At 25.1% G+C, this 24412-nt stretch overlaps 1 protein-coding gene across 2 annotated transcripts in view; it reads left to right on the top strand.

Annotated features, from left to right (window-relative positions):
* The window catches only part of LOC132927398 (uncharacterized), a 199823-nt gene that overhangs the window by 134208 nt on the left and 41203 nt on the right, over positions 1-24412 (top strand). For both annotated transcript variants that reach the window (XM_060991918.1, XM_060991919.1), the window contains exons 6-7: positions 10207-10438; positions 14100-14237. In XM_060991918.1, coding sequence (XP_060847901.1) covers positions 10207-10438; positions 14100-14237 — 370 coding nt within the window. The remainder of the gene's footprint in view (positions 1-10206; positions 10439-14099; positions 14238-24412) is intronic.

Genomic DNA, 24412 nt, shown 5'->3' with positions numbered 1-24412 from the left:
AGGAAAAGAAAATAATTTCATAAATGACTTAAATAATTTCTATTTAATATTTTGCTAAGAAAATTTAATTGAAATAATATCTAATAAGAACCTTATAAAAATCAAAATATAATTATAATTTATAATAATATACATCTTTGGTTCATATTTATTATTATTAAAATAATAAAAAATAAACAAATCATATTATGATCTGTATTAATTGTAAAATATTTTAACATTTACATAGTATAGTGCATTTTACATTGCCATAAAGAATATATGTGTATTGTGTATACCTTATGTGTGGCATTTAAATAAATTACTAAATGCAATATCAATTTTTTTTTTTTTAATTTGAGTGTTTTCATCTATTAGTAGTTTTTTTGATCTTTTTTTACCATACATTTTGCTATTTACGTACATTTTTTGTTAAACTGTTATGTTGCCATAACTCATAATACGATTTACTGATAAAATGTATTATACTCATATTATAAATTGTGAATGTCATAGCTCTTTGTCAGTTGTTTAAGACTTTAAATTTTCTCTGATACACGAGTGTCTTGTAAAAGTCTACATACCTAAGCACTTTTTTTTTTTCTTAAATTTTGATGCTTTTATTATTTTGTTTTGGACTTTTGTTGTAATATTTCTCGGAATAACATTTTTACAAACACTTTTTAGAGTACTTCTCGTGTCCCCGTTTTAAAAAGTTTTCGGCCTATTTGCTAGGAGGCATAAAAATAATAATTTCACATTATTTGAACAAATTTTTGTCGTCGTTGTGTTATTCGTTCATTTGTCTCGTGCCTACTGGAAAGCTCACCACCCTCGAGTAACGTATTGGTCTTAAGCTCACCACTCTAGTTGTCTCGTATTGCATCCTGTTCAGTCAGGGGAATTGCTGTCACCTCCTGGTTTACTCACTAGTATAATAATATGAATAGTGTACCGTGTAGCCTGCGAAAGCGCTCAGGATTCTTATTCGTAATTTCCGTTGCTATTATCTGGGCCTTTCATCTTCTCCTTGGTTATCATTATTATTTCGATATACTTTAAAAAAACGTTGCACGTGCATTATTATACACAAAATGAATGGTATTATGTCCAATTACTCCTCTACATATTATATGCTACCTATCACAGTCGAATACCGTATATACAGACTTAATTCAAGTAATGCAGTTTGTTTGGGTTGTAAACCCACATGAAACGATTTAAATAGACCCGGGAGTACTCGTACCCCATCGCAGACGAATGACAGACGTCCGAAATTAACCATCATGTGACCTTCCTCCCAAGTTCCATTACTCTCGGCAGGCTTTTCGTGTACTATTTTTGGTCATCCACATTGCCTTCGGCTTTAAGTAACAAAATAGTATTTTATCAAGTATCTCAATTTCGATTTTACTGATCCTAGTCAGTTTGCGTCGTCTTTTAGGCCCTAGTTGTCTTAAAAATTTGATTTTTAACATTTCTTTATGTATTTTAATAAATAGATTTTTTTTTTATCCACCTTATATCGTACGGGATAATATATTCTTATAATTTTATTGCTTATTGCTTTAAGATATTTTATGTATACTATTCAAATGAGTCAACTAATGAACATAATCCCATTCATTTTTTACATATAATTTATTGAATAATGTGTCTGTATTATTTAGATGAATGTTTATTCAATCCACCTTTATTTATTTGTTTATTATTATTATTAATAAGACAGTTTTATTCCTCTATAGAAAAATTAAAATATATATAATTTTGAACTATTTTTTTGAGATTTGTATGGTTATTTGTAATTGATTTGGAGTTTTCCATTGTCTTTAAAAAATGAATTTAAGTTGTCAAAGATTAAGTAATAACATCCACTTGATAAAGCACTATTGATTGCGATATGAAATGAGGTTACTGAGAATGCAAGATCTTTGAGGGACGCCATATCAACTCTATAGATTCTTCATTAACTTTTGATTTCCTTTGATTTTGAAGGAATGTTTATTTTTAAGAATTTTTTATTATATTGAGTACATTTCCTTAGGATAATATTTAATACAATTTATATTAAAGTATTATTACTCTTAAGTTAATTATAATTTAAATAAATTATAATTATATACTTATAATTTAAAATATTTAAATATAAATTTATAATTATTAATATTATGTGTTTTTTTTTAAATTATAATCGGAGCAATTAAATTAATTTTATAATAGTGAGTATTTTTTTTTTATACATGTAATAAATGATATTTATTAAACTTTTTTAAACACGATCAACATTTTTAAAATATTTTGAGATGTAATAAGCTATATTTATAGACAACAATTTTTTTTCTATACTTATTGATTAAAAACTATAATTTCATAAAATTGTTGAAAATTTAATATAATGTTCGCATAAGTTTTTCATTTGACAACCAAAAATATTGATAGTATATAATCAGTCTTTGACAATATTTGTCAAAATAATCTTGAAAGTTTACAAATTATTTTGTAGTTAAGGAATTCATGAAAACTTTTCTTTGTATATCTAAGGTTTAAAAATATAAAATAATTCTTCATTAGTTGTTTTACCTTTAACAAAAATAAATATTTACTGGAAAGTCGCATTAATTTTGTATGACTTTTTGAAGTTTAAATTTTTACGACATTGGTTGTTCAGCGTCTAATAACTATTTCTTCTTAAACAATTTTTGATATTTGATGGTAATTCTAAAACGAAACCGTAGAATGTAGATAATCTGAGTTTTCTTAAGATTTTTATAAAACAATTTCTTACATACGTATTATAGTATAGTTTTCTAAATGACTTGACTCTTTTTGAGTAATTATAAACATTTAAAATGTTCAATTATTTATTTATAAATGTCGATAAAAAGTTATTCACTGGGTTAAATTTCTTAAAAATGATCCCGTGTAAGCTAATTTTAAAAATTATGAAGATACGGGTACACAACTTTTATTACAATATGTGTTTAAAGTTTAAATATTTACAAAATTTGTCAAAATCATGAAAATTATACAAATTATACGCATGTAGTTTGTTTAAAAAATGTATAAAATACATAATTTTTTGTAGGTAAGGTATGATCATTTAATACAATGCTCCTCATAAATAGTTCATAATGTGACTCATAAATCTAAAAAATATAATATTACAATTTATTTTTAAAGATGTTTGAAGTTTAAATTTGAAAGAAATTACACATTTTAATGATAAATAGTAGTTTGAATTTTCGTGAAGTCCCCCCCCCACCTCTACTTGAATGAATGGATTTGAAAATTGGTTTTTAGAATTTGCAAATCAATATTTTTTTTTTTGTGAATTTACAATTTACAAGTTTTTTTTCCAGTTTTCCCTTCCCTCGATCTCGATATTAGCATATTTTTGAACCGATGTTAGGGAATTGGCAAAAAACTGGTTAAATACACAAAAAAAAATATATATTGTTTTGCAAATTCTAAACATGTATTTACAATCAATGTGAAATAAGTTAGCACAATTTTCGTATCGATTGGATAATCTACGGGGACCAACTTTACAAACATAAATATCACGGTATATCTACACATAAAATAGAATTATAAAATATCACGAATGTTATTTTTGATAAGTTTAGATTTTAGATATAAACATATACGCCTTCTAATTTTAACATATTAATTATAATGTTACATAGGTTTTCGTTACAGTTTTTCTTTTTACCGGCATTATATTATACAGGTACGTTTCCTTGTCCATAAATCAAGGCGCTAGAACGACCGGCGGATCGGAATCGTTCATAAATTAGTAGGTACATATTTTAATGTTGTGCCGACTCCATTGAAACGCGGCGCCGTATAATAATAATATACATCCGGTGACGTAACCTTTGACATTACGCATGTCTAAAACCTAGGCTAGAGAGTGTGCGCACGTACGTTTGCAGTGCGTACCAGAGACGTGCCTACCCTTAAAAAACACAAATCAAATATGCGAGGGCTCGCTTGAGTTCATAACGATATTGTGATGTTATTTTTGTGCAGTACCGTCTTATTTATTATTGTAGTATAATAATAACAATAATTATAATGTAAAACGAGCGCACGATATCATACGTTTATTTCAATACCCGCGAATCTCGGTCGTTTCCGCAAACTCAAAGTCAAAACAACTCGAACGCATTAATTTATCGTCTTCGTCTTAGCTATATTATATTATTAGAATCTAACATAATAACAATAATGTATACCTGCAGCACTAACAAACGACTTTAACACTCTGACGGTTGTTGTAGGTGGTAGGGTGGGGTGGGGACTATCGTGTCGAGGGTTTTTTTTTCCTACTGCGGCACATGCGAGACGACAACGTAATAACGCACGGGGTGCCCTCCCGCCATCTAAGTACCTACATTATTATGTACGTACAATATGGCTAATGCTCGAGAAAATGGCCTGTAACTTGGGTAATCCTACGTTATAACACACCGCGTCACCACTCAGACGTTTCGCCTTATGACCTATATCGCGGTATACAACAATAATATAATTATAAGAGATATTATATGCGCACGCCGCCCCACACAATAATATAATACGTTTATACTATTGAAATGGTTTAAGTTTTCGGTTGTCTCAAAATGTAATTCTACGAAATAATAATAATAATAATACGCTGAACGGTCCGTATATTATTCATTACGGCATGTATGGAATAATACGAACCGTTGAAATTCCATTAGGAGATAATGTTATTAATTATTATTCATTGACTGTAGGAAGTATCTGTAATTCTGTACGCTGTCTCGGGGGGTCAGTGTATGAATTTCGAGTAACAAGAAAACGGAAATCCTTATAAAAACAAAGTAATTACAACATATACCTATAATATTATTTCAAACTTAAGATGGGAGTTAAAATGTTCCAGGGCCATATCATATTGTCTAACGAGCCGGAAAAAAATACATAACAATTTGGCATTAGAAATAACATTCATATTTAATTAAATTACCTATAGGTACTTAATACATATTGTTATATTAATAAAATGTATAATATACAGTCTCGGGATAATTTATAATGATTATTAAAAAGAAAAATGTGTATATTATATACATATATATATATTTATATATATTATATACAATATCATCAGAAAACGAACGATATTTTATTATGTATAATATATTAACTACTACTAAATAAAGCTATTTCCATGGGGTAGAAAAATAAAAATTAATCAACATTATTTAGAAGTTTAAACATTATTGATAAGTTGAAATAGGATTTCGTGAAAAACAACTTTCAGAAACTATAAATAAACCGCACTTGTTCTTATTATTCATACCATTAAAACATTATAATTAACAAACATTTCCCTTTTAATAATTAATTAAACATATTTATTCTTAGAAGTGAGTCCTGGTCCCTGGATGATAGAACATCATTTTCATTCCGATAACCGCAATAATATATAAGCAACACGAAAATGTTTTATCCATTTCTGCATTCAAGTATAATAATTAGTGATATTTTATTACATATAACCTATTCACCTATTATACTTTTTTACTTTATTAACACACCAATTAAAACCATTTTGAGTTGAAAATATGCGTCTTTGGAAAATTCTTATGAAATTTATTGTAAATACTGTACCTGTAGTGCAAAAAAAAAAGTTGGCATTGAATAAAAAAGGATTTAGAACCCTTTCACCCTCGGCCCTTGAAAATTGGAGTTTAATTTACTAAGTACAATTATAACATTTTCCACCTGCATTGACAATCAACGTATTATTTGTATATATTTGAGCTCTTTGTCGGCTTTTTTACGATTCTCAACAAGTGTTTAACCATGCACGTAGAAATTAAAAATGCTGAGATAAAATAACTGTATGAACTGTTTGATTGCGTAGCATAGGACAAGTAAATCCACGACAATAAACTAGAGATTATCTGCAAGTATGAATTATTGCAGTTAAATCTAATAATCTTTAATATCAAGTTTAGTAATCGGATCGAATCTAGTTGAACCATTAATGAAAGAAAAGGTCCAACATTTCTTGTGTAATATTATTGTAGTTGGATTTATTCAATAAATAAATATTTAGTAGTGCAAAAATGTGTAAGCCATTCCCTTGAATAAAAATCCTAAATGTGTGCTTATAAGCCATAACCTTAAAAATTATAAGAGTCATTATACAATATAATTTGTGACAATTCTAGAAAAATTGCTTTCAACATATCTCATAATATATTATTCGAAAAATTATAATAGCAATATTAATTAATTATAAAATATCTTTATCCATTGTTTTACGTTAACGATAATGTACAATAATCTTCCATTTAATTATAATTTAACAGAATTATTACAATAATCAATGAAAATTTACAATCGAAACCTGCTATATAGCAGAATAACTTTCCTGGGTTATTTTGTATGTTTATTATTTAAAATTAACTAAAGTACATACGATAAACTTTTTTATATTTTTTTTTATTACGTCGAGCTATCATCCATTAATTTGTAAATTTCTGGCTTTCAAATAAAATGTTAAGTATTGGTTTTGAACAGAAAAAGATAAAAAGATCTTTTGAATCGTTCAGATAATTTTATCAGTTATAATTGATTTAACAATTTAATTAGGAGTACTTCTGATTTGTTTTTTATTATTTTTACACAACTATGTAATATAATAAAAATATTATCCATTTTTTTTTTTTTTGATTTTCGGATTAGCCAGAAAAATAAGTTAGAAAAATATTAAAGAATATATTATTTTTTATGCATTTATAGTAATAATTAAACAACTTTTGTGATTTTGCTTTATATTTGTGTTTGTATAAGTTCTATATAAGTTGATATCGAATTTAAGCATGAGAAATAAATAATAATTTATGTGTAGGTTCATATGGGACTAAGCATTGACACAACATTTATGTATGCGTCGAAATCAATTCTCGTATTCAAATTGTGTACGTAAATAGTCACATAATATCGAAAAACATTTAAATATATTAACAAGTACATATTATGATAAATTAAATAATTAATTGACCGTTATATTTCAATCATGACTCATATTATAATATATTCTACTCATAGTCGAACTTGTAGTTAAAATGGTAAACGCAATATTGTGGTTGATATCAGTTGTCAACAAACTAATCTATATCTATTTATTTATTTTAATATATTTTATGATATATTTATGAATACATAAATATTAGCACAAAAATGTTCAAAAATTTCATTATATCTTAAAGTATGTAGGTATGAGGTTTAAACATAATGTGCGTTATAAGATATAGGTAGATATTTCTACTTATATCCTATCTATCTACGCTATTCGTCGACACAATATTAAATACCGAAATAATTATTTGGAGGACGCTAATTGAAGTATTATAAATAGATCATTTCAATATATCTTTGATACAAATCAAAATTTATTACGAATAAATTATCAATGAAAAAAATATTTTCAAGAAGTCTAATACCAAAACTATTATCCTAGAAATTGCTTAATTTAACAAAATATTTTTTTTTGAATTGGCACCATAAACTATAATATTATGTATAATATGTGTTTTATGTGTTATACATATTATTTTAAATGAAAAGTAAACTTTACAGATCTATGATTTTAAATTTTAAATTCTCACTAAATAAATATCAACAACTTAAAACATTACAAGATAAATATTCACAAGCTAACCATTTAAAATCTGTTTGGGAAACATAGAGTCAGACATCACAAATAGACATCTTTACCTTTTGATAAAAGTTTAGTCCTTCAATTATTATAAATAATATATAAAAAGCGATGTTTTCGCACAAATTGAACTTTTACTATTTACACTTACGCATCTAACATCTTCTTGAGTTAATAATACACATATAATTCAATCTATAGTAAGTACGTACACTTTAAAATAGAATATGGTAGGTATTCAATTAATAATATATGATGAGTGGATACGATATGGGAGTTGTTCAATATGAACCCATAAGTACAAATTTTTAATAATGTAGCAATGGATCTAATAAAAATTGTAAAAACTAAAGAGTTTTTCTTCGTCGAGTGACGATATTTATGCCAATTAACCTATAAATTATGATTTAACACAATTGTTTTTTTTTTTTTTTTTAAACACCAATATTTTATATTATGTGTAAATTTTGACTTAGATTTTTAATATTGTTTTCATCAGTGTTCATTTAAGGACGATATTTTAGGTTTTGAGTCCGATGTGAGCTTGTCTTGAGGAATTCTAGGTATCTAAAGCATCTATTCTTGTTTGGTTCGTACATATACGATAGTATATAGGTATAATAACAAATAACAATAATAATAGAGAAACCTAACGCTTTATCACAAAAAGTAAAACTAAAGCGTCATGATGTCAATTAATCATGACGCGTTATTATATACATTCATATAATCTGTGTAGAATATCCTGGGCACCACCACATAATGTACTCCTTCTCACCGATATACAAAAAACCCATACTTACGTCCTTTCGAACTATTATGCATACTATTAATATTATTAAACTATAATATAGTCCAGGCAGGTATACAGGGGGTTCAACCCACCCATAATTTCGAGTAAATTGTTTTATTATGTTGCGGCACAATTATTTGTATTGCTATATTTTGTAACCCCCTCCCACCACACAAATTATTTTTTGTATACGTGCCTGATATAGTCTATACTCTAAAGTCTAAATCGTTCATATGTATTCTAATAAACACCGATTACGTTTTTGTATTTAGTCCTCCGTATTTAACGTCGACCTAACCTTAAGTTTACCATTACGATATGAAATTTATAGCGTTTTTTTAAATATCAAAACGGTCTGAGTAATATTTATTATTTGGCATAATACAACAATACGTATTTAAAGTTTTATATACAAATGTATTTCTTCGTATAACTTCAAAATCTAATGTCGCGATTTTTAACACTTAATTAATAACGTGTAAAACTCGTAACTCAGAACACACTAATTTAAATACAAATGTATGTACATAGACATTTAAAAAACAATCATCCACAATAAATCTACACAAATCACCATAAAAATGAATTTATGATTTGAAAAAAATAAGTTTTGATTGATACAAAATATTTTTGAATGAACAGAAAAATAATAATATTTTTATCATTTAGTTCGATAACAACTGATTATTTATGTATCAAAAATGCTATAGTATGCATACTCATAATTATAACGTTAGAAGTATGAATTAAATTAATACAAAATAGCATTAGTTATATTTTCCATATAATTGGATAACAGATAAATTTCTTATATAATATTTACTGATTTTAAGAAATTAATCATTCTAATTTATTTGTCTATTTTACAAGGAATTTGGAGAATAGTAATAACTGATGTTTTTTAGAACCTTTGATTCTACTTATTTATGATACACAATTCAATAATCTATTACCCGTAAGGAATATTTTTTAAATTTTTTTAGCGATAAGGTAAAACATCTATCGTATAATAACATTATGAACTACCACTGAAGTACTAAGCGGAGCGTATAAATACAAATATTTTCTTTTAATTAACTGTTTTAGATTTAGTATTATATTAATTAGTCTTGCTTGGCTTTTAGTCATTCGAAGTTTGTCGTTTCAAAATGAAATGTTTATGATCGCTAAATAAACCGTTTGCGTACATCATATAACGGACAGTTTTAAGTTTAAACAAATATGCACATAACATTGGACATTTAGGTATGTTGTCTTTTGATTTACTAAAACGAAGGTAATGTGGACTAACATTTTTGGAATGGTTAGTTAGTATAGGTACTTTTGATAGAGAATAGAGTTCCAGTTGCCATGGCCTCGTCACATTTATTCAATTACTTAAATAACTGAATTTTTTTTTTCGATTCTTTTCGGTTTTTAAATAAATCATATTTATTAATAAGCAATCATTAAAATTTAAAAATTGTTACTTTAAACATTTTGAATTCATCATACAAATAAATTTTTGTTTCTATGTCTTTTATAAAAGTCGATTCAGAAATGATTGGTAATACGGATATTGGTCATAAAATATTAATTTAGTATATTGACGAACTGAAACCTATAAAATCATCAATTTATTTTATGGTTTCCAGTATCCATACTACTCTCTTCTTGTGGGCGTTGAGCCACACGTATTTATTATATTATCATTATATTCCAATGATATTAATTTTTGTTTTATATTTTATAGGTTCGAAATCGACACCAATCGACAACTCAATATTGAACTTCCAAAGTACATGTCACGAGGCGTTGGAAACCTGTAACAAACACCCACAATGTCAGGAAATGGTGGCGTCCATAATCCGAAACTGTAATCATAGACAGTGCAAAAAAGACAATTGTATGGAGTCACTGCAAAACTTTTACCGCAACGAATCAATGCATTCATACGCAATAGAAATCGCGTTTTGTCTGTGCAAGTGAGTGACCTTATTTGTGAAAAAAAAATTGATACCTTTGTTTGTAGCTCCTTCGATCTTCTCTAAACAAACATTACACTATGTTAAACCTGACTCATTTCTATAGTTAAAATGTAAAAAATAATAGTTCAGATTTGAGTTAATACTTAAAAAAAAAATGAATTACTTATACTTTATAGGCATTTTAAATTCAAATTGTTCGTATATTTATATAACAAAAAAAAAAAAATAATAATAAATCCTACGTTTAGTTTTAAATATAGTTTCTGTTGACTGTAAAATATTTACCTATCTAATTACTTGCCCTCAGTTCCATAAAAATTACATCCCAATGATAACTATAAAAAAAGGTCAAAATCAGTATGAAATCATACTAGTAATATTACCATAATACCATTAAAACAATTACTACACATAATATCTGTTATGCTTTAACAAATCCAAATATTTCTATGTTCAACAATGTTTTGAAAATATACATTAAGATCCTTATACTAAACTAAAATATACTCACTCAAATAATCATAGAATACAAAAGAAACATTGATCAGAAATACTATGAGTTATGACACTATAATAAAAAAAACAAAATAAAGAAATTCCAAAAAAATAAAGTAAACTTGTATCAGTGCCATAATAAGATATAATCTAAAGAATATCCTTTGAAATAATAAAAAAAGGATAATTTTTAACTGATATGTAGTACCTAGTGATGCTACAGACAGTTATGATATTGATTAAAAACAAAAAGGAAAATTAAGTGTAGAATAATATAGGATTAAAATATATTACTAAACAATGTCGTATATAATTTTTAAAATTTAATTCGAATATAGATGCTCATAAAAAAAACTCTTGACCATAATAATTACTATATTATGTATTCCTAAAAAATCTCTGGCCACAATTTGGCAGAACATTTAATGCGGACTACAACCAATAGCCATCCTTACTCAATAGAAAACAACTTAGAATAATTAATAGTTATAAACTCATAAGTTATTATAAACATTCATAACTATTATTTGTTGTCAAAAACAAAAATTATTTTCAGTAAATATATATCTATGTTATTTTAATATTTTTAAATTGCTATGGTAAAGAATTGTGAGAGAAAATGTTTTAAATTGTTTAGATTTTTAAAGAAATATTTGTAATAGACATAATTAAAAGAAAAAAATCAAAAATATCAATAGTCCATGTAAATATTGCGTAAAAATATTAAAATATTTTCAAATTGTACAGAAAATTATAATAAACAAATTTAGTGAACATTGCAAGTAACTTAAATTTTGAGTTACAAAAAAAAAACACAAAATCAATTTTGTCAGTTTTGTGTTGGTTTTCCTTAATTTTTTTTCTTGTTTATTTTAAAATGTATGTACTAGGGATTTTTTTACTTTTGATCCCAAAGTACCAACTACGTTCAATTTTCCACCAGAAATCATCCCCAAAATTGAAAATCAAACCGTCGTATTAGGTACTACTCCTAAAGGTTATGACGGATTGAAAACGCACACGCACACTCATCAATGCGAAATCAATACATTTATCGTTCCGCTTGGAGTAAAAAAATTTGGCAAACAAGTTGTGCGCTAGATTTAAACAAAAGCGTTAGAAACAGCGTGCTTCATTTAAAAACAGCAGCAGTAGCGATTAGTCAAACGCTTTCTGCGACGGCGTTCTCACCTACGTGTTACGTTAAAGTGTTTGTTGGGAAAAAACGACAATTTTCAGAGTTCCGACATGTACAAAAGTAAAACATAAAAAAACTCTGACAAAAAAGTGAACGCGGAATGCAGTGTTTATATTATTATTATATTTCAGCGACAAAAAAAAAAAAAAAAAACAATCGTCATTCTTCGACCATCATTATAAACGCGTGTCACCACAAACGGAAACCCCTATCCAGGCCCTTGATTTGTGTCATATGCATGTTTTGTGTAGCTATGCGGTAAATTATTATACATACCTATATACATTTATTATATGTGTATATCATAATATAGGTAACCGTGGTTTATAAAATAATACCTATGGTATTATGTGTGTGCGTTCTCGTTCCCTGTTTTCTCAGTATAGTCTTTGTACAGTTCATTATAATAATGATATACTTCATGTTTGCACTGTTAAATAATCTACCTCTTTTTTTTTTTTTAATAATAATATCCAAATTCGATTTATTACAATTGTTATGTTACGTACGCCTTAATAGACGTCTACGGGGCGATTTATTTATCGATGAACATTTGATTGAAGCACACAATTATAATAATATATACTAAGAGCATATAATTGGTACTGGGTTATATAATGTTATTCACAACGTACATATTAGATTTCAACGTAGGTATCAACACGCATGTGTTGTATTTATTTAGTATACAATTAATTAAACTCAAAATTGAATTAAAAATTAAAATTGTTGAATTTCTACCTGACTTAACGTGGGAAATGAAATAAATGTCATTTCAACAACTGTATTCTCAAATAATTAATAATAATCACTAATATTACTACATGGTGTCAAATATATTATACACAATTTCATTTTTTTACTTTCATCAACTAAAAAAAAATCAACGCTTGTTATGGTTGGATGAAAAATACATTAAGTTATGACTTCGTAACTCTTCTTAAATAATATTCATTTTTTTTTTTTTTTTTTTTTAGAAAAATTGACCAATTTAAAATTGTTAATTGTTAATTTTGTTCTTTTTTTGTTTAAGTACAAAAAAATAATTAAAATCATTATAATAAAAAACTTTTTTTTTAATATATTCATATGCCCGCCCACGGTATATTTGAGCAGCTATACCCAACTAAACTATAAGTTTGAGTGACTCAAATTTAAATTTTTAACCATAAAATCGTTATTAAATACATAGGTATATATATATATATATATATATAATATTAAAATTAAAATTAAAAAAAAGGCGGGCAAGTGTATATCGCTCTGCTGTATAATAGTGATGGAGATGAGTAGGTCACTATAATGGATGTGTTAAATTTGAATGCAATGACAGGTATTATTGTGAACATTTTAAGTATTTACAATGATTCTTTTTTGAGTTACAGCAAAATCAAAATATCGATTTATCAAAAAGTGGTTTTGCGTAAAAATTCCCGTTTTTCCGTTACTTTTTCAGGGTTTTTCCTAACGCTTTTGAAAACTACTGGAAATTTTTTACTTTAACCCCCCCCCCTCCAAAGTAGCAACTTGATTCAATTTTATTTTCAAAGATAGGCTGAAGTAAAAAATTAAAGCACTTTTACTACTGCAAAACATGATGACACAGACAAAAAAAAAAATAAATAAAAAAAAAACACATCATTGTAAAATCAATATATTATATTGATGTGTTTTTTTTTTTATGATGAATATTATTCATCACTCCGTTTAGAATATGAAAGTTTTCAAACGCTAAGATTTAAAGCAAAATGCATATGTTTCACCATAAACTACTCGTATGATCAAATCAATATAATATCACTTTTTACAATATTTTACGGTTTAGCACCAAATATCAATTGACTGATTTATTTATATTAATATGTCATCTTGATATCGAATTAATATTGTTAACATTTACTTAAGAATATTAAAAAGTTTTTGTATACAACAACATGATTACAATATTGTTGTTTTTCTGTACAGGAAATCTGGAGTCAATAAAGACAAATGTTTAATAGCTCAAGAAATGCTACATCCAGAATGCGCTCAGCGTGCGGACGGCCCAGCGAAGGTTCCATGCCATTTCTTAGCAGAGAGTTGCCGTGCGAAATCAAATTGCCGGTAAGAATAATAATAGCACATATAACTACCGTTTTCTGATAATATTTTCTACAAATATAAACGTATTGAATCGGACTTTGAAGGAATAGTCTTCGAAGTATTCTATTTTACGCACTGTATATTATGATGTAAATACAGGTTGCAGTAACTGACATAAATTATTACCTTAGTTTACAAACCCGTAGAGATTATCCTTTCCACCATCACTACCACTAATAATATTTTTATTTGTTGACCTTTTAAATTATCATTTTTTTTTTTTTAAATAAAAAAAAATATTCAGTTATCATACGTTTATATAATATTATATAACAAAATATATATTCAGTAGAACTATTATATTTAACGTTACCACAATTTTAATTTTATCAATAATATTAATACGATTCAAGTATTTGAAAACAGTACTCAAAATCATAAACGCTACCCCTTGTGTTTGGTACCGATTGCGTTTGCTTATTTTGGTGCGATTATAGATACGATTCGATAATGTTCCAGACCGGAATTCTTTTCCCCGCCATTCCGTACGATAACGGACTCGGTCGCACAGTCCGTCGTGGGATTAAATCCAATTGAAGATAAAGCCGTTACCTGTTTTTACAAGCAGTTTTTTTTTTATAGAATAGAAATCCACCATAATTCACACATAAATGGTTTACTTACCATTTTACTCACAGACAATTTTCGCTAAAAGCTCAAAAGAGAATGTGGTGTCATGAAATTTTGATTCCATAATATTATTCTTTAAACCTTTTAATCATAAGTTTAGTATGACTAACTTGGTAGCTTTTTATTTATACGTAAAACGCATTCATATCTTCTTCTCTATTATCGCATACACTTTTAAATCTGTATAATATATAATATATTATATTATTATAAAAAAAAAAATTATAACAAAATATTACATATTAAAGAGTTATCTCGTTAGGTGTACAATTTTAAGTGTTAACTTTGCTGAAAAATAGTATTAATAACTCGATACAATATTAGTTATCAAATAAGCACTTAGAAGGTTAGGTTAGAAGTGTTAGAATACATTTTTCTTTAGGAACATATATTTCATTTTTACCATCTCAGTATTTCACTATCAAAGTACTACCCTGTATATTTTTTTTATCATTGATACTTTATGATAATATAATTATACTAATAAAATAATGTTTCGTGAGTCATTATGCTGAGGTTATATGTATGTATTTAGAACTCATATATTAATAAATATTGTCTGTATTGAATAGTCTTCAAAGACTTATTCAATGGATATTTTATGTAGTTTACGACGATTATTACGCTTTATTTAAGCGGATTCAAAGTTAAGAGTTATTTACCAACAAAATAAAATAAATTATAATGCATTTTTGATTTTGAAAAGTCATGATGTAATACACACTATATTATAGATATTTTTAGCCGGAGTTCGTGGAACTTGTTAAGCTCCGTGAGCTTAAAGAAAGTGAAATATTATAATCTGTGATAAAATAAATACGTTCATTACGAAGATGGATTTTGAGTTTCATCGTCTTTATTTGTACTATACGATTATGACAGTAAACATTTTAGTCAAAAGGAAACAATATACATGTTCCCTATTGACTGAAATGTTTATTGTCATGTATCTATTTAATTTTATATATATAATATATTATTTAAGTGCTGTTTAATTTTGCGTCCATGAACCACAATAATCTTATAAAATTATAAACGTTTTTCGATTCTAAAAAACTTAAGAACCATTGAAGTAATATAATACTGTACTACTAACACATATGTCATACATAACTAATGACTTTACTGAGAGAATTTATTTAATTTTGAAAACAAATATACTATAATACAATAATGTGCATCAGTCAATACGATATGAATTTTAATTTTATTGATTAGATTCTTTTAGTTTATTAGTCATAACAATAGAATGCTCGACTACACTTTTGTGTACTTTAGCAATTGATTATTTTTTTTAAAATTATAATGGTATTTAATATTATTTTATAATGGTAATAATGAATTTTGTTTATTTTTCGTACCAACATCATGGTAAAATTTTATTTTATCATTAATATGTTATGTACCTATATTATTTAGAATGCATTTAATTTTTAAAATTTACAAGTTATAATGTAAGAGGATAATGTATAAATTATAGACATAGTATATGTATATGTGGTAATTTTTGGACTTATTAAAAAAAAATGTGTTAGCCTAAATACATACACTTAAATGTAATAAGTTTTTTTTTTTTGAAACTTAAAAATTCAAATAATGTTTATAGTGGTGATGTATATTTTAGTATATATTTTATTTAATAATCTATGGATTAATACTATTTTTATAAGTATTGACGTTTTATGATAATGTTTAATTTTTTTTTATTGATATAAACCAGTTAATTTCACTATAAATTTCAAAAGTAACTTTTATAATTTTACATATATGGTCTTTAAATTATATGTGTTAACAAATAAAAAATAAATGTTTTGATACTTATTATTTGATGCTCAAAATTTACGCAAGACATGTCCTGCTTTACATTGTGAAGTATAGATTGCATAAAATATAAATAATATATTAGTCTGTTATTAAAATCAATTAAAAATCTAATAAAAAAAACCCATAGTGAAAAATAATACCTTGAGTATTGATAATAAAAACTTTAGGTATTCCCTTCCAAATTAAGAATGTATTTTTAACATATTTTATTTACGTTTTTTAGTACTATTATATTCTTTACTGTGTACAAGTATTAATTTCTAAACCAAAAGAACTTTTTTTATGTATGTATCAATATTTTTAATTATTTAATATACTGTTTTTTAAACTTTTATTAAAAAAAATAACTTTATAAGTAAAATGAATAGTTGTATTCATTGTGTTGTGTGTTTTGGAATGCTATGCATATTTGCATGTCAATTGAGTTTAAATTAAATCTAAAATATTTTTTTTATATGTCATATATTTTAAGAATATTTGAAATACTTATTGAATATTATTATCAGTAAGTATTCGATTATATATATTTTGAATATTTTTTTTTTAATATTCATTCTAAATAGGTCTCATAAAAAAGTATTAAAAGACTCAACGCCAATAAATTCTCAGATATTTATTTATTACTTATAAGTACACATAGTATTTTTTTTTTATACATTTTAAATAATTATAACTTATAAGTTATGATATAAAAATCAATTATTACTCCATGAACTATATGAACTGAAAAATAAATTGAATATTACACTGAATTACCACAAGGCTCGTGTACGCGGTATTGTTATAAAAATTGTAGATTAATATTAATTTTAAGGTGAAAAACCATAAAATTTAATTCCATAATAACGTTTTAAACATCGATTTCATATTATGTAAACAACAAACAATAATTTCACCGAATTAATGATTAATTACCCGTGCAGTCGTGCATAATGAAAACATTATATTATTACAAATCCTTTTGCTCTACGTACAATACTACGCGATGCCTATTAAATATCCTTATTATAAATTATATATTATGTAGAAACGCTCAGTTATGAATAATTTATACGGGTACAACTACACATGTGGTCAAATATTATCAAGTATATCACGTAATAAACTAAAAAGAAATAATAATAATAATATAAGTTTATAAAACAAAAACATTAAACACACACGGCTTTTCTAAGTGGAATTAAAATGTTTTCATAACTTAACGATGAAAAAAAAAAGATTGAGAAAACCGTATACTACGATAATTTAATATATTATCATATAATAATAAATTAACTCCTTACCAAAGACGCGTGAATATGATTTGCTGTGATTTTTCACGCAGTCGTAGGTATGTATAACGCGATGTGTTATCCACTATGCCATAAAGTCATGGAGAATGTGGAAGTAAACTTTTATTACTCGATCTTACATTCTTGAAAAAACTAATCCGTAACAAACGGAAACAACGATATTTCTAGGATCGATGTATAGTTATATTAGGATGTACGACGGAGTTCCGCGAAATGGAAAAGTTCTGCGCTGAATCAGTTGAAATTAACATATTTTTTACACGTATTGGGTATACAGCGTCTTTTTACCGTCTGACAGAACTTTTTCATTTCAGATTTGTGTGGCGTGATTTTGAAATTTATCCATTAACCTAAATAGTTAACAAAAAAAAAAAAATTCCACATTAATAACAAATATAATTTTAAATATAGGTACTCGTCAATTAATATATCTATAACATAAAGGTATATAATATTCTATCTTTATTTTTAAAATTATAGAAATATGCATTTTTTAAACCATATAATATATATATGTAAGCATAATGCATATAGACAAAATTAGATATTTAAACAAAAAATATAGTCAAACATATTATTATTTAGAACTTGAAATTTATACATAAATTATCATAATTTATATACTTACACAAGAATATTTTTAAACAATTAAAATTAATTTTATGTTTTTATTCAATTATATAATTAACTTATTCGCACCGTTATACAGTAATTTGTCATTGACTTAAAAGTTAATAACAATTATATACATATTTTAAATATTCTATACAATTATAATAATTAAAAAAAAATTAAACTCAATGTTTTTCGAGAGAATTAATTCAAACTACCGTGTTACTAACATGTAAAATAATTTTTCATTATACCTAGCAATTTAAAATATTATATATCATTCAACTAAGTTAGGATAACCTACCTACTTAGTAATATTGGCTGACTTCGATCACAATCGTTTTTCGTATGCGACGCATTCAAATTTAACATAAACATTACACTAAATCACTCAATAATATTATATTATAAAACACTTCTTGTACAGTAGAGTGGTTATCTACTTCCCCTTTTTTTTAGTATTATGTTTAAAAACTTTAAACCTTTATTGATTCCGGGTATAATATGTTACTTCAAAATTGGTTAACAACACAGCTTACTACAATTTTTTGACATACTTATGAGGATCACCAGAGAAGTGTTTTTTACGATAGCTCAAATAATATCCTATCTCTCTTTATTCGTTTTTTCAATAAATGCTCATACTTCAACAACAATAATATTTTATAGATGGTACAATGTGTATATTATTATTATTAGGTAAATGTTTTATCACATCGTGGAAAATGTAATTTCAAAGTTTAGTTTTGAGTGTGATCTGATATATCAACATTTAAAATACACTTTTTTAAAATAGATATGTCATAATTGTATCTAAAACATGTTCGCCTTCTTTTGATTTTGTATAGGTGTTTTTACTCTAAAACTACTCTAAACTTGAATTATTACCATTTGGCGTGTTTGTGTTTTCGTGCTAGCAAAACTTGTAAATAACGTCCCCTCAATGATTTCGGCGACTAACTGATTTGTCTAAAAACATTTTATGACCAAGTGAATGACAAATAAAATAAAATATAACTTGATTAGTTAAACTATTTGAATAATTATCGATGAATCATATATTTTAAATTATTTGTTTGCATAATATGTTGATAATTAAAGTGTTCATCGCAATTTTTTGTTTACAAATTACCTCGTATAACAATATTATTTTACCTCTTACATATCTGAAATATCGTATAACCATTGTAATTTAAAAAATCAACATAACATTTTTATTTGTTATTCACACAAATACCTACGGTTCTTAGAAACAAATGAACATACTATCATACATTATTAATAATAAATTATTTTTTAGAAAAATATGTTTACAAAATATAATTAATTGTAAACACGCAAAAAATGAGTTTTACTGTTTTGTTGTTATTATTGTCTTTAATTAAAATAGTAAAAAAATGTTTTAATTAATGTTAGTTTTTAAAACTGTAATTAATTATAAATTTATATATAAAACCCAATCAATGGAAACATTAATAAACAAGCAATAACAACTGATAAATTTAATAATTATTACTAAACTAGAATAACTGATATAATATTATGTTGTCAGTGACAATCTACCTTGCTTCTTTTTTTATTACAAAGTTTAGAATTACAACTTAGAACATATTATACATCCAATTCTACAGAATATATATTATTCCTCTCATTATATTGATAAATATAAATAAATATAATATCATGAATTAGTATGTGGTTATAATATGTATAGTGTATACTTTGAAAAAGTATTTATTTCAAAGTATGCAAAAATAACACATTATATTATTGTGAAACGTACTATGTTTAATCAGAATAACTATGAAGTTTACATTCAATAAAATCATGTGAAAATTTAAAAATCCACATTCTATTTCCAAATAATTAATTACTCACAATTAATTTTACTGAATCCGTATTATATAAATCTGTAACGATGTATCGTGATTTGGATTGATATTAAATATTTATTTTCATCGTTAAAAATAGTATAACACATTTTAATGACAAAAATGTTGAAAAAATTAAATTTAATATGAATTTAGTTATAAAAGTATACCCAACATATTATATATATTTTTTTCTATATGGGACATTATTATATTATTTCTGTCGGTGGTAAACGATGACTGAAATTGTGAAGGCTGTCGTTAGAGTTTACTTTTTATATTACGAATAATATAATAATATAATATGTTCATGTATAAATCTGTGCGTCAGTGCGCAATGCATGCATATACTATTTTATCGATCATTGAGGGCATGACACGTCTGTCAAGAGTCAATTAAGAAATCCATTTCAAACCAATTGTACACGAGTGCATATAAAATTTAAATATTTTCTGCACAGATATTTTCTTTAGAATCTTTTGTCACATGATGTTTGAATAAAATAGAAATTATTTTTAAAAATATGTCTACACTCCAAACCTCAAGACATTTACGAATGACCGTGTGCATGTGAAATTAATGACAGCGAGGTGTAACTATACCTAGGGTTTGAACTGTTTGAATTCTGAAATAATATTTCATTAAATGATGAAATATTTCACAAGGCCATGGAATATTGAATTTTTTTAACACACATATTGATGTTTTAAATGCATTTAGTGCCAAATAGTATTATATATTTTAATGATAAACTTATTGTAATTTTAGGTATTGTAATACAATTATTATTCTGTATTTTTATATAATATTGCGTCATTTAACATTTTAAGCAATATTGTATGTTTTTTTTGTCAATATCAAAATGTTTTATAATATTAAAAGAGCAATCCCTCCAAGACGTTTGAAGCGTAAGTGGTGTCGTGATCTCTTAAATTAAATTAACTATCAAGCTAATAGAAAGTGTTATCAATGGGTGAATTCTTTAAAAAAAACCACATGACCTATTAACTTTTATTACATTTTCTTATTGTGTCTAATATAATTGATACAGATTGTTTATTGTTGAGAAATTACTAATGACAAAACTAAGAAAAAATTAAGCTAATTAAAAAAAAAAAAAAAACAATATATATATTAATTATATATTTATATATTTAAATAATTCACGAAATGTTAAACACTACTAATACTTATAATTTCTTATAAAGGCAAATCCAAAAATACTATTTTTAAAAACTTCATATTATTTATTTAATTTTTGTACATTCTGAGTGACTAATCTGAATATTAGCGTTAAACAAATTGCAAATAAGGCATAATTTATCAAAAAATGTACTTAATTAATATTTTGTACATAACAATAATTAATGGCAGAAATATTAAATAATCAATTAATATTTATTATTTACTATTATTCCTCTTAATTTTTAGTAACATGTATATTATATGTACCTAGTATAAAAAAAACTTTATTTAAAAACTACAACAATACATTTATAATTATTTTGATACCCTTCAAAGGGGTGGGGGGAAACGTACCTTCACTCATTTTTATTCAAAATTTCTATAGGTCCCTAGGTTAGCTATGTAATGATTTGGATGCATAAGGAATTGGTGGTTTCACGTTCAAACGTATTATACCCAGTTTACCTAGTACAATACTAACCCTGGAGTATTTTAATACAATAATAATGTATAAAAATAATAAAGCCGTGCGCATAATATCACGACCGTATTGTATATTACGAATGTTCTACTCAAATTACCTTCCACGATTACATTGTTTTTTTAAAGTATCAGTCAGTAGTCCCAAACATAATTTCCTATTCCTTTATTATTATTAACAACAAAAAGTTACGTCATATAATCAACAAACATTTATAAAACATAGCGTACCTCTCAATCACAAGTACTTTTAGGTCCGGGAAAAACAGACGAACTATTTAGACTAAAATAATAAAATATAAATACTTCATTTTTTGAGTAATATTTATTTTAATATTTAGAAACATTTTTTTTTTAAATAATATTTTATTTTTAAGGCATATCCATTTTAGAATACCAAATATTTTATAATAATTTTATGGTTTCAATAAAAAAAGTTCAAATTTTCATTGCGCATTTTTTAAAACACTGATTTAGAACTGAAATAACTCCAATTTGATTTCTTCCAAGTTTAAATAATATCGTTCATTCCGATTGTTTGCTATACATCAAGTAAGTTCGCCAATTTCACTTTTTTATTTGATTCACCAAATGCATAAATTACGTTGTTTGAAATCAATTTGAATTTTGAATACTATAGAAATACCGTTGTGTACAGTTAATAATAATATTCGAAATGGCGAAAAGTATTTTAAATGTTTACAAATGATTTTTTTTTAACTGTAAGTAATAGTTATTTTTCGTTAAAAATTTAATTTTATCTACATTTTAAATTTCTATACAAAAACTTTATTGAACGTATGCGTTATATTATTATACGGCTTTTTAAAAATCCTGACCAAATTATCAAGAAATTTCTATTCAATTTTAATAGAATTTATAGTTTAAAATTTGTCATTTTTCGACTTGTATCTAAATATTTATATTTCATTAAATTTTATATTAATTTTAACTTCATACATTTAAAAAAATCGTACCTATGAATTTTAAAACTTTTTAATCTTGTAATAAATATTCAAGCTTTTATACCAAGAAAAAATGTTTATCAGCATTCGTAGAATAAATTCAAAATATCAAATTTCTCAAAACCGCTACATAAAAAAAGAATATTTTTAAACTATACCACATCTAGAAAACATTAATATAAACATTTAATCATGATATAATAACAAAATCGATTTTGTTAAAAATTGGTATTGCGTAATCATTACTGTTTTTCTGTTATTTGTACTAGATTATTTCCAATTATCAAGAAAAGTAAGAACTATTTTTAGCTTTCTAACACACTATTACTCTAACTACCAATTATATATAATTGTCTACGAAAAGCTATTTTCAAATATTTAGTTTAAAGCAATCATTTTTTTTTAATAGGTTATGTAAGACATAAACATAAACATCCATTACTGTACCTATACTCAATTTTATCTTTATGCTCAAAATCTAAAATGAGTTTAATTTTATACATTTTATAAGTTATTATAGTTTCAAAATAATTTGCTTGCTGCTGGTTACAAAAAATATATTATACAATGTATAATATACACCGTAAAATAAATTTTTGTAATACAATAAAGTGATTGTTTATAAAGAAAGAAAAATAAATTATAAATAAAATGTCTTGGATTTTTATTAGACAAATATGAAATAAATGATTATTATTCGAAACAAAATAAACCTAATAATTACACATATCAAATTCATATGTAAGTATTGTTAAACAGTAGATTCTTATAATGTCGAATGCCGCTATCTCGAATTTTTCGTTATCTCAAATACACAAATAATATTTTTATTATAATAAGAACAAAAAAATTAAACACTACATTCAGTATAATGATTTTGATTTCACGCGTTTATAGTCAATATTTGTAGTCATTCATATCCAATCTAAAGAAATGAGAAATAATCATAAATTAAATATATTTACAATTAATTTTTAGAAAAATAAAAGTAATATTAAACAAACTTTAATGACAGATTTGTTTTTAAAAATAATAATTTATTCATTACTGTAGTTTATTGATATGTATGTTAGTACTTTAAATATTCAAATTATTCATCAAATTTTTAAAAATTTAAAAATTTTCTTAAGAATTTTAATAAAACTCAATATCTCGAAGTTTTCGATATTTTGAATTTTTTCCTGTTCCCCTTGAGATTCGACATAATGAAAATCTACTGTATTTTAAACATTCATGGTATGATTACTTAATTATTAAGTTACTCTAGAATATAAAT

This window comes from Rhopalosiphum padi, chromosome 3, assembly GCF_020882245.1.
Source record: "Rhopalosiphum padi isolate XX-2018 chromosome 3, ASM2088224v1, whole genome shotgun sequence".
In the NCBI taxonomy this organism is placed as follows: domain Eukaryota; kingdom Metazoa; phylum Arthropoda; class Insecta; order Hemiptera; family Aphididae; genus Rhopalosiphum; species Rhopalosiphum padi.
Note: the sequence above shows the minus strand (reverse complement) of the source record. Positions and strands in the feature narration are given on the sequence as shown.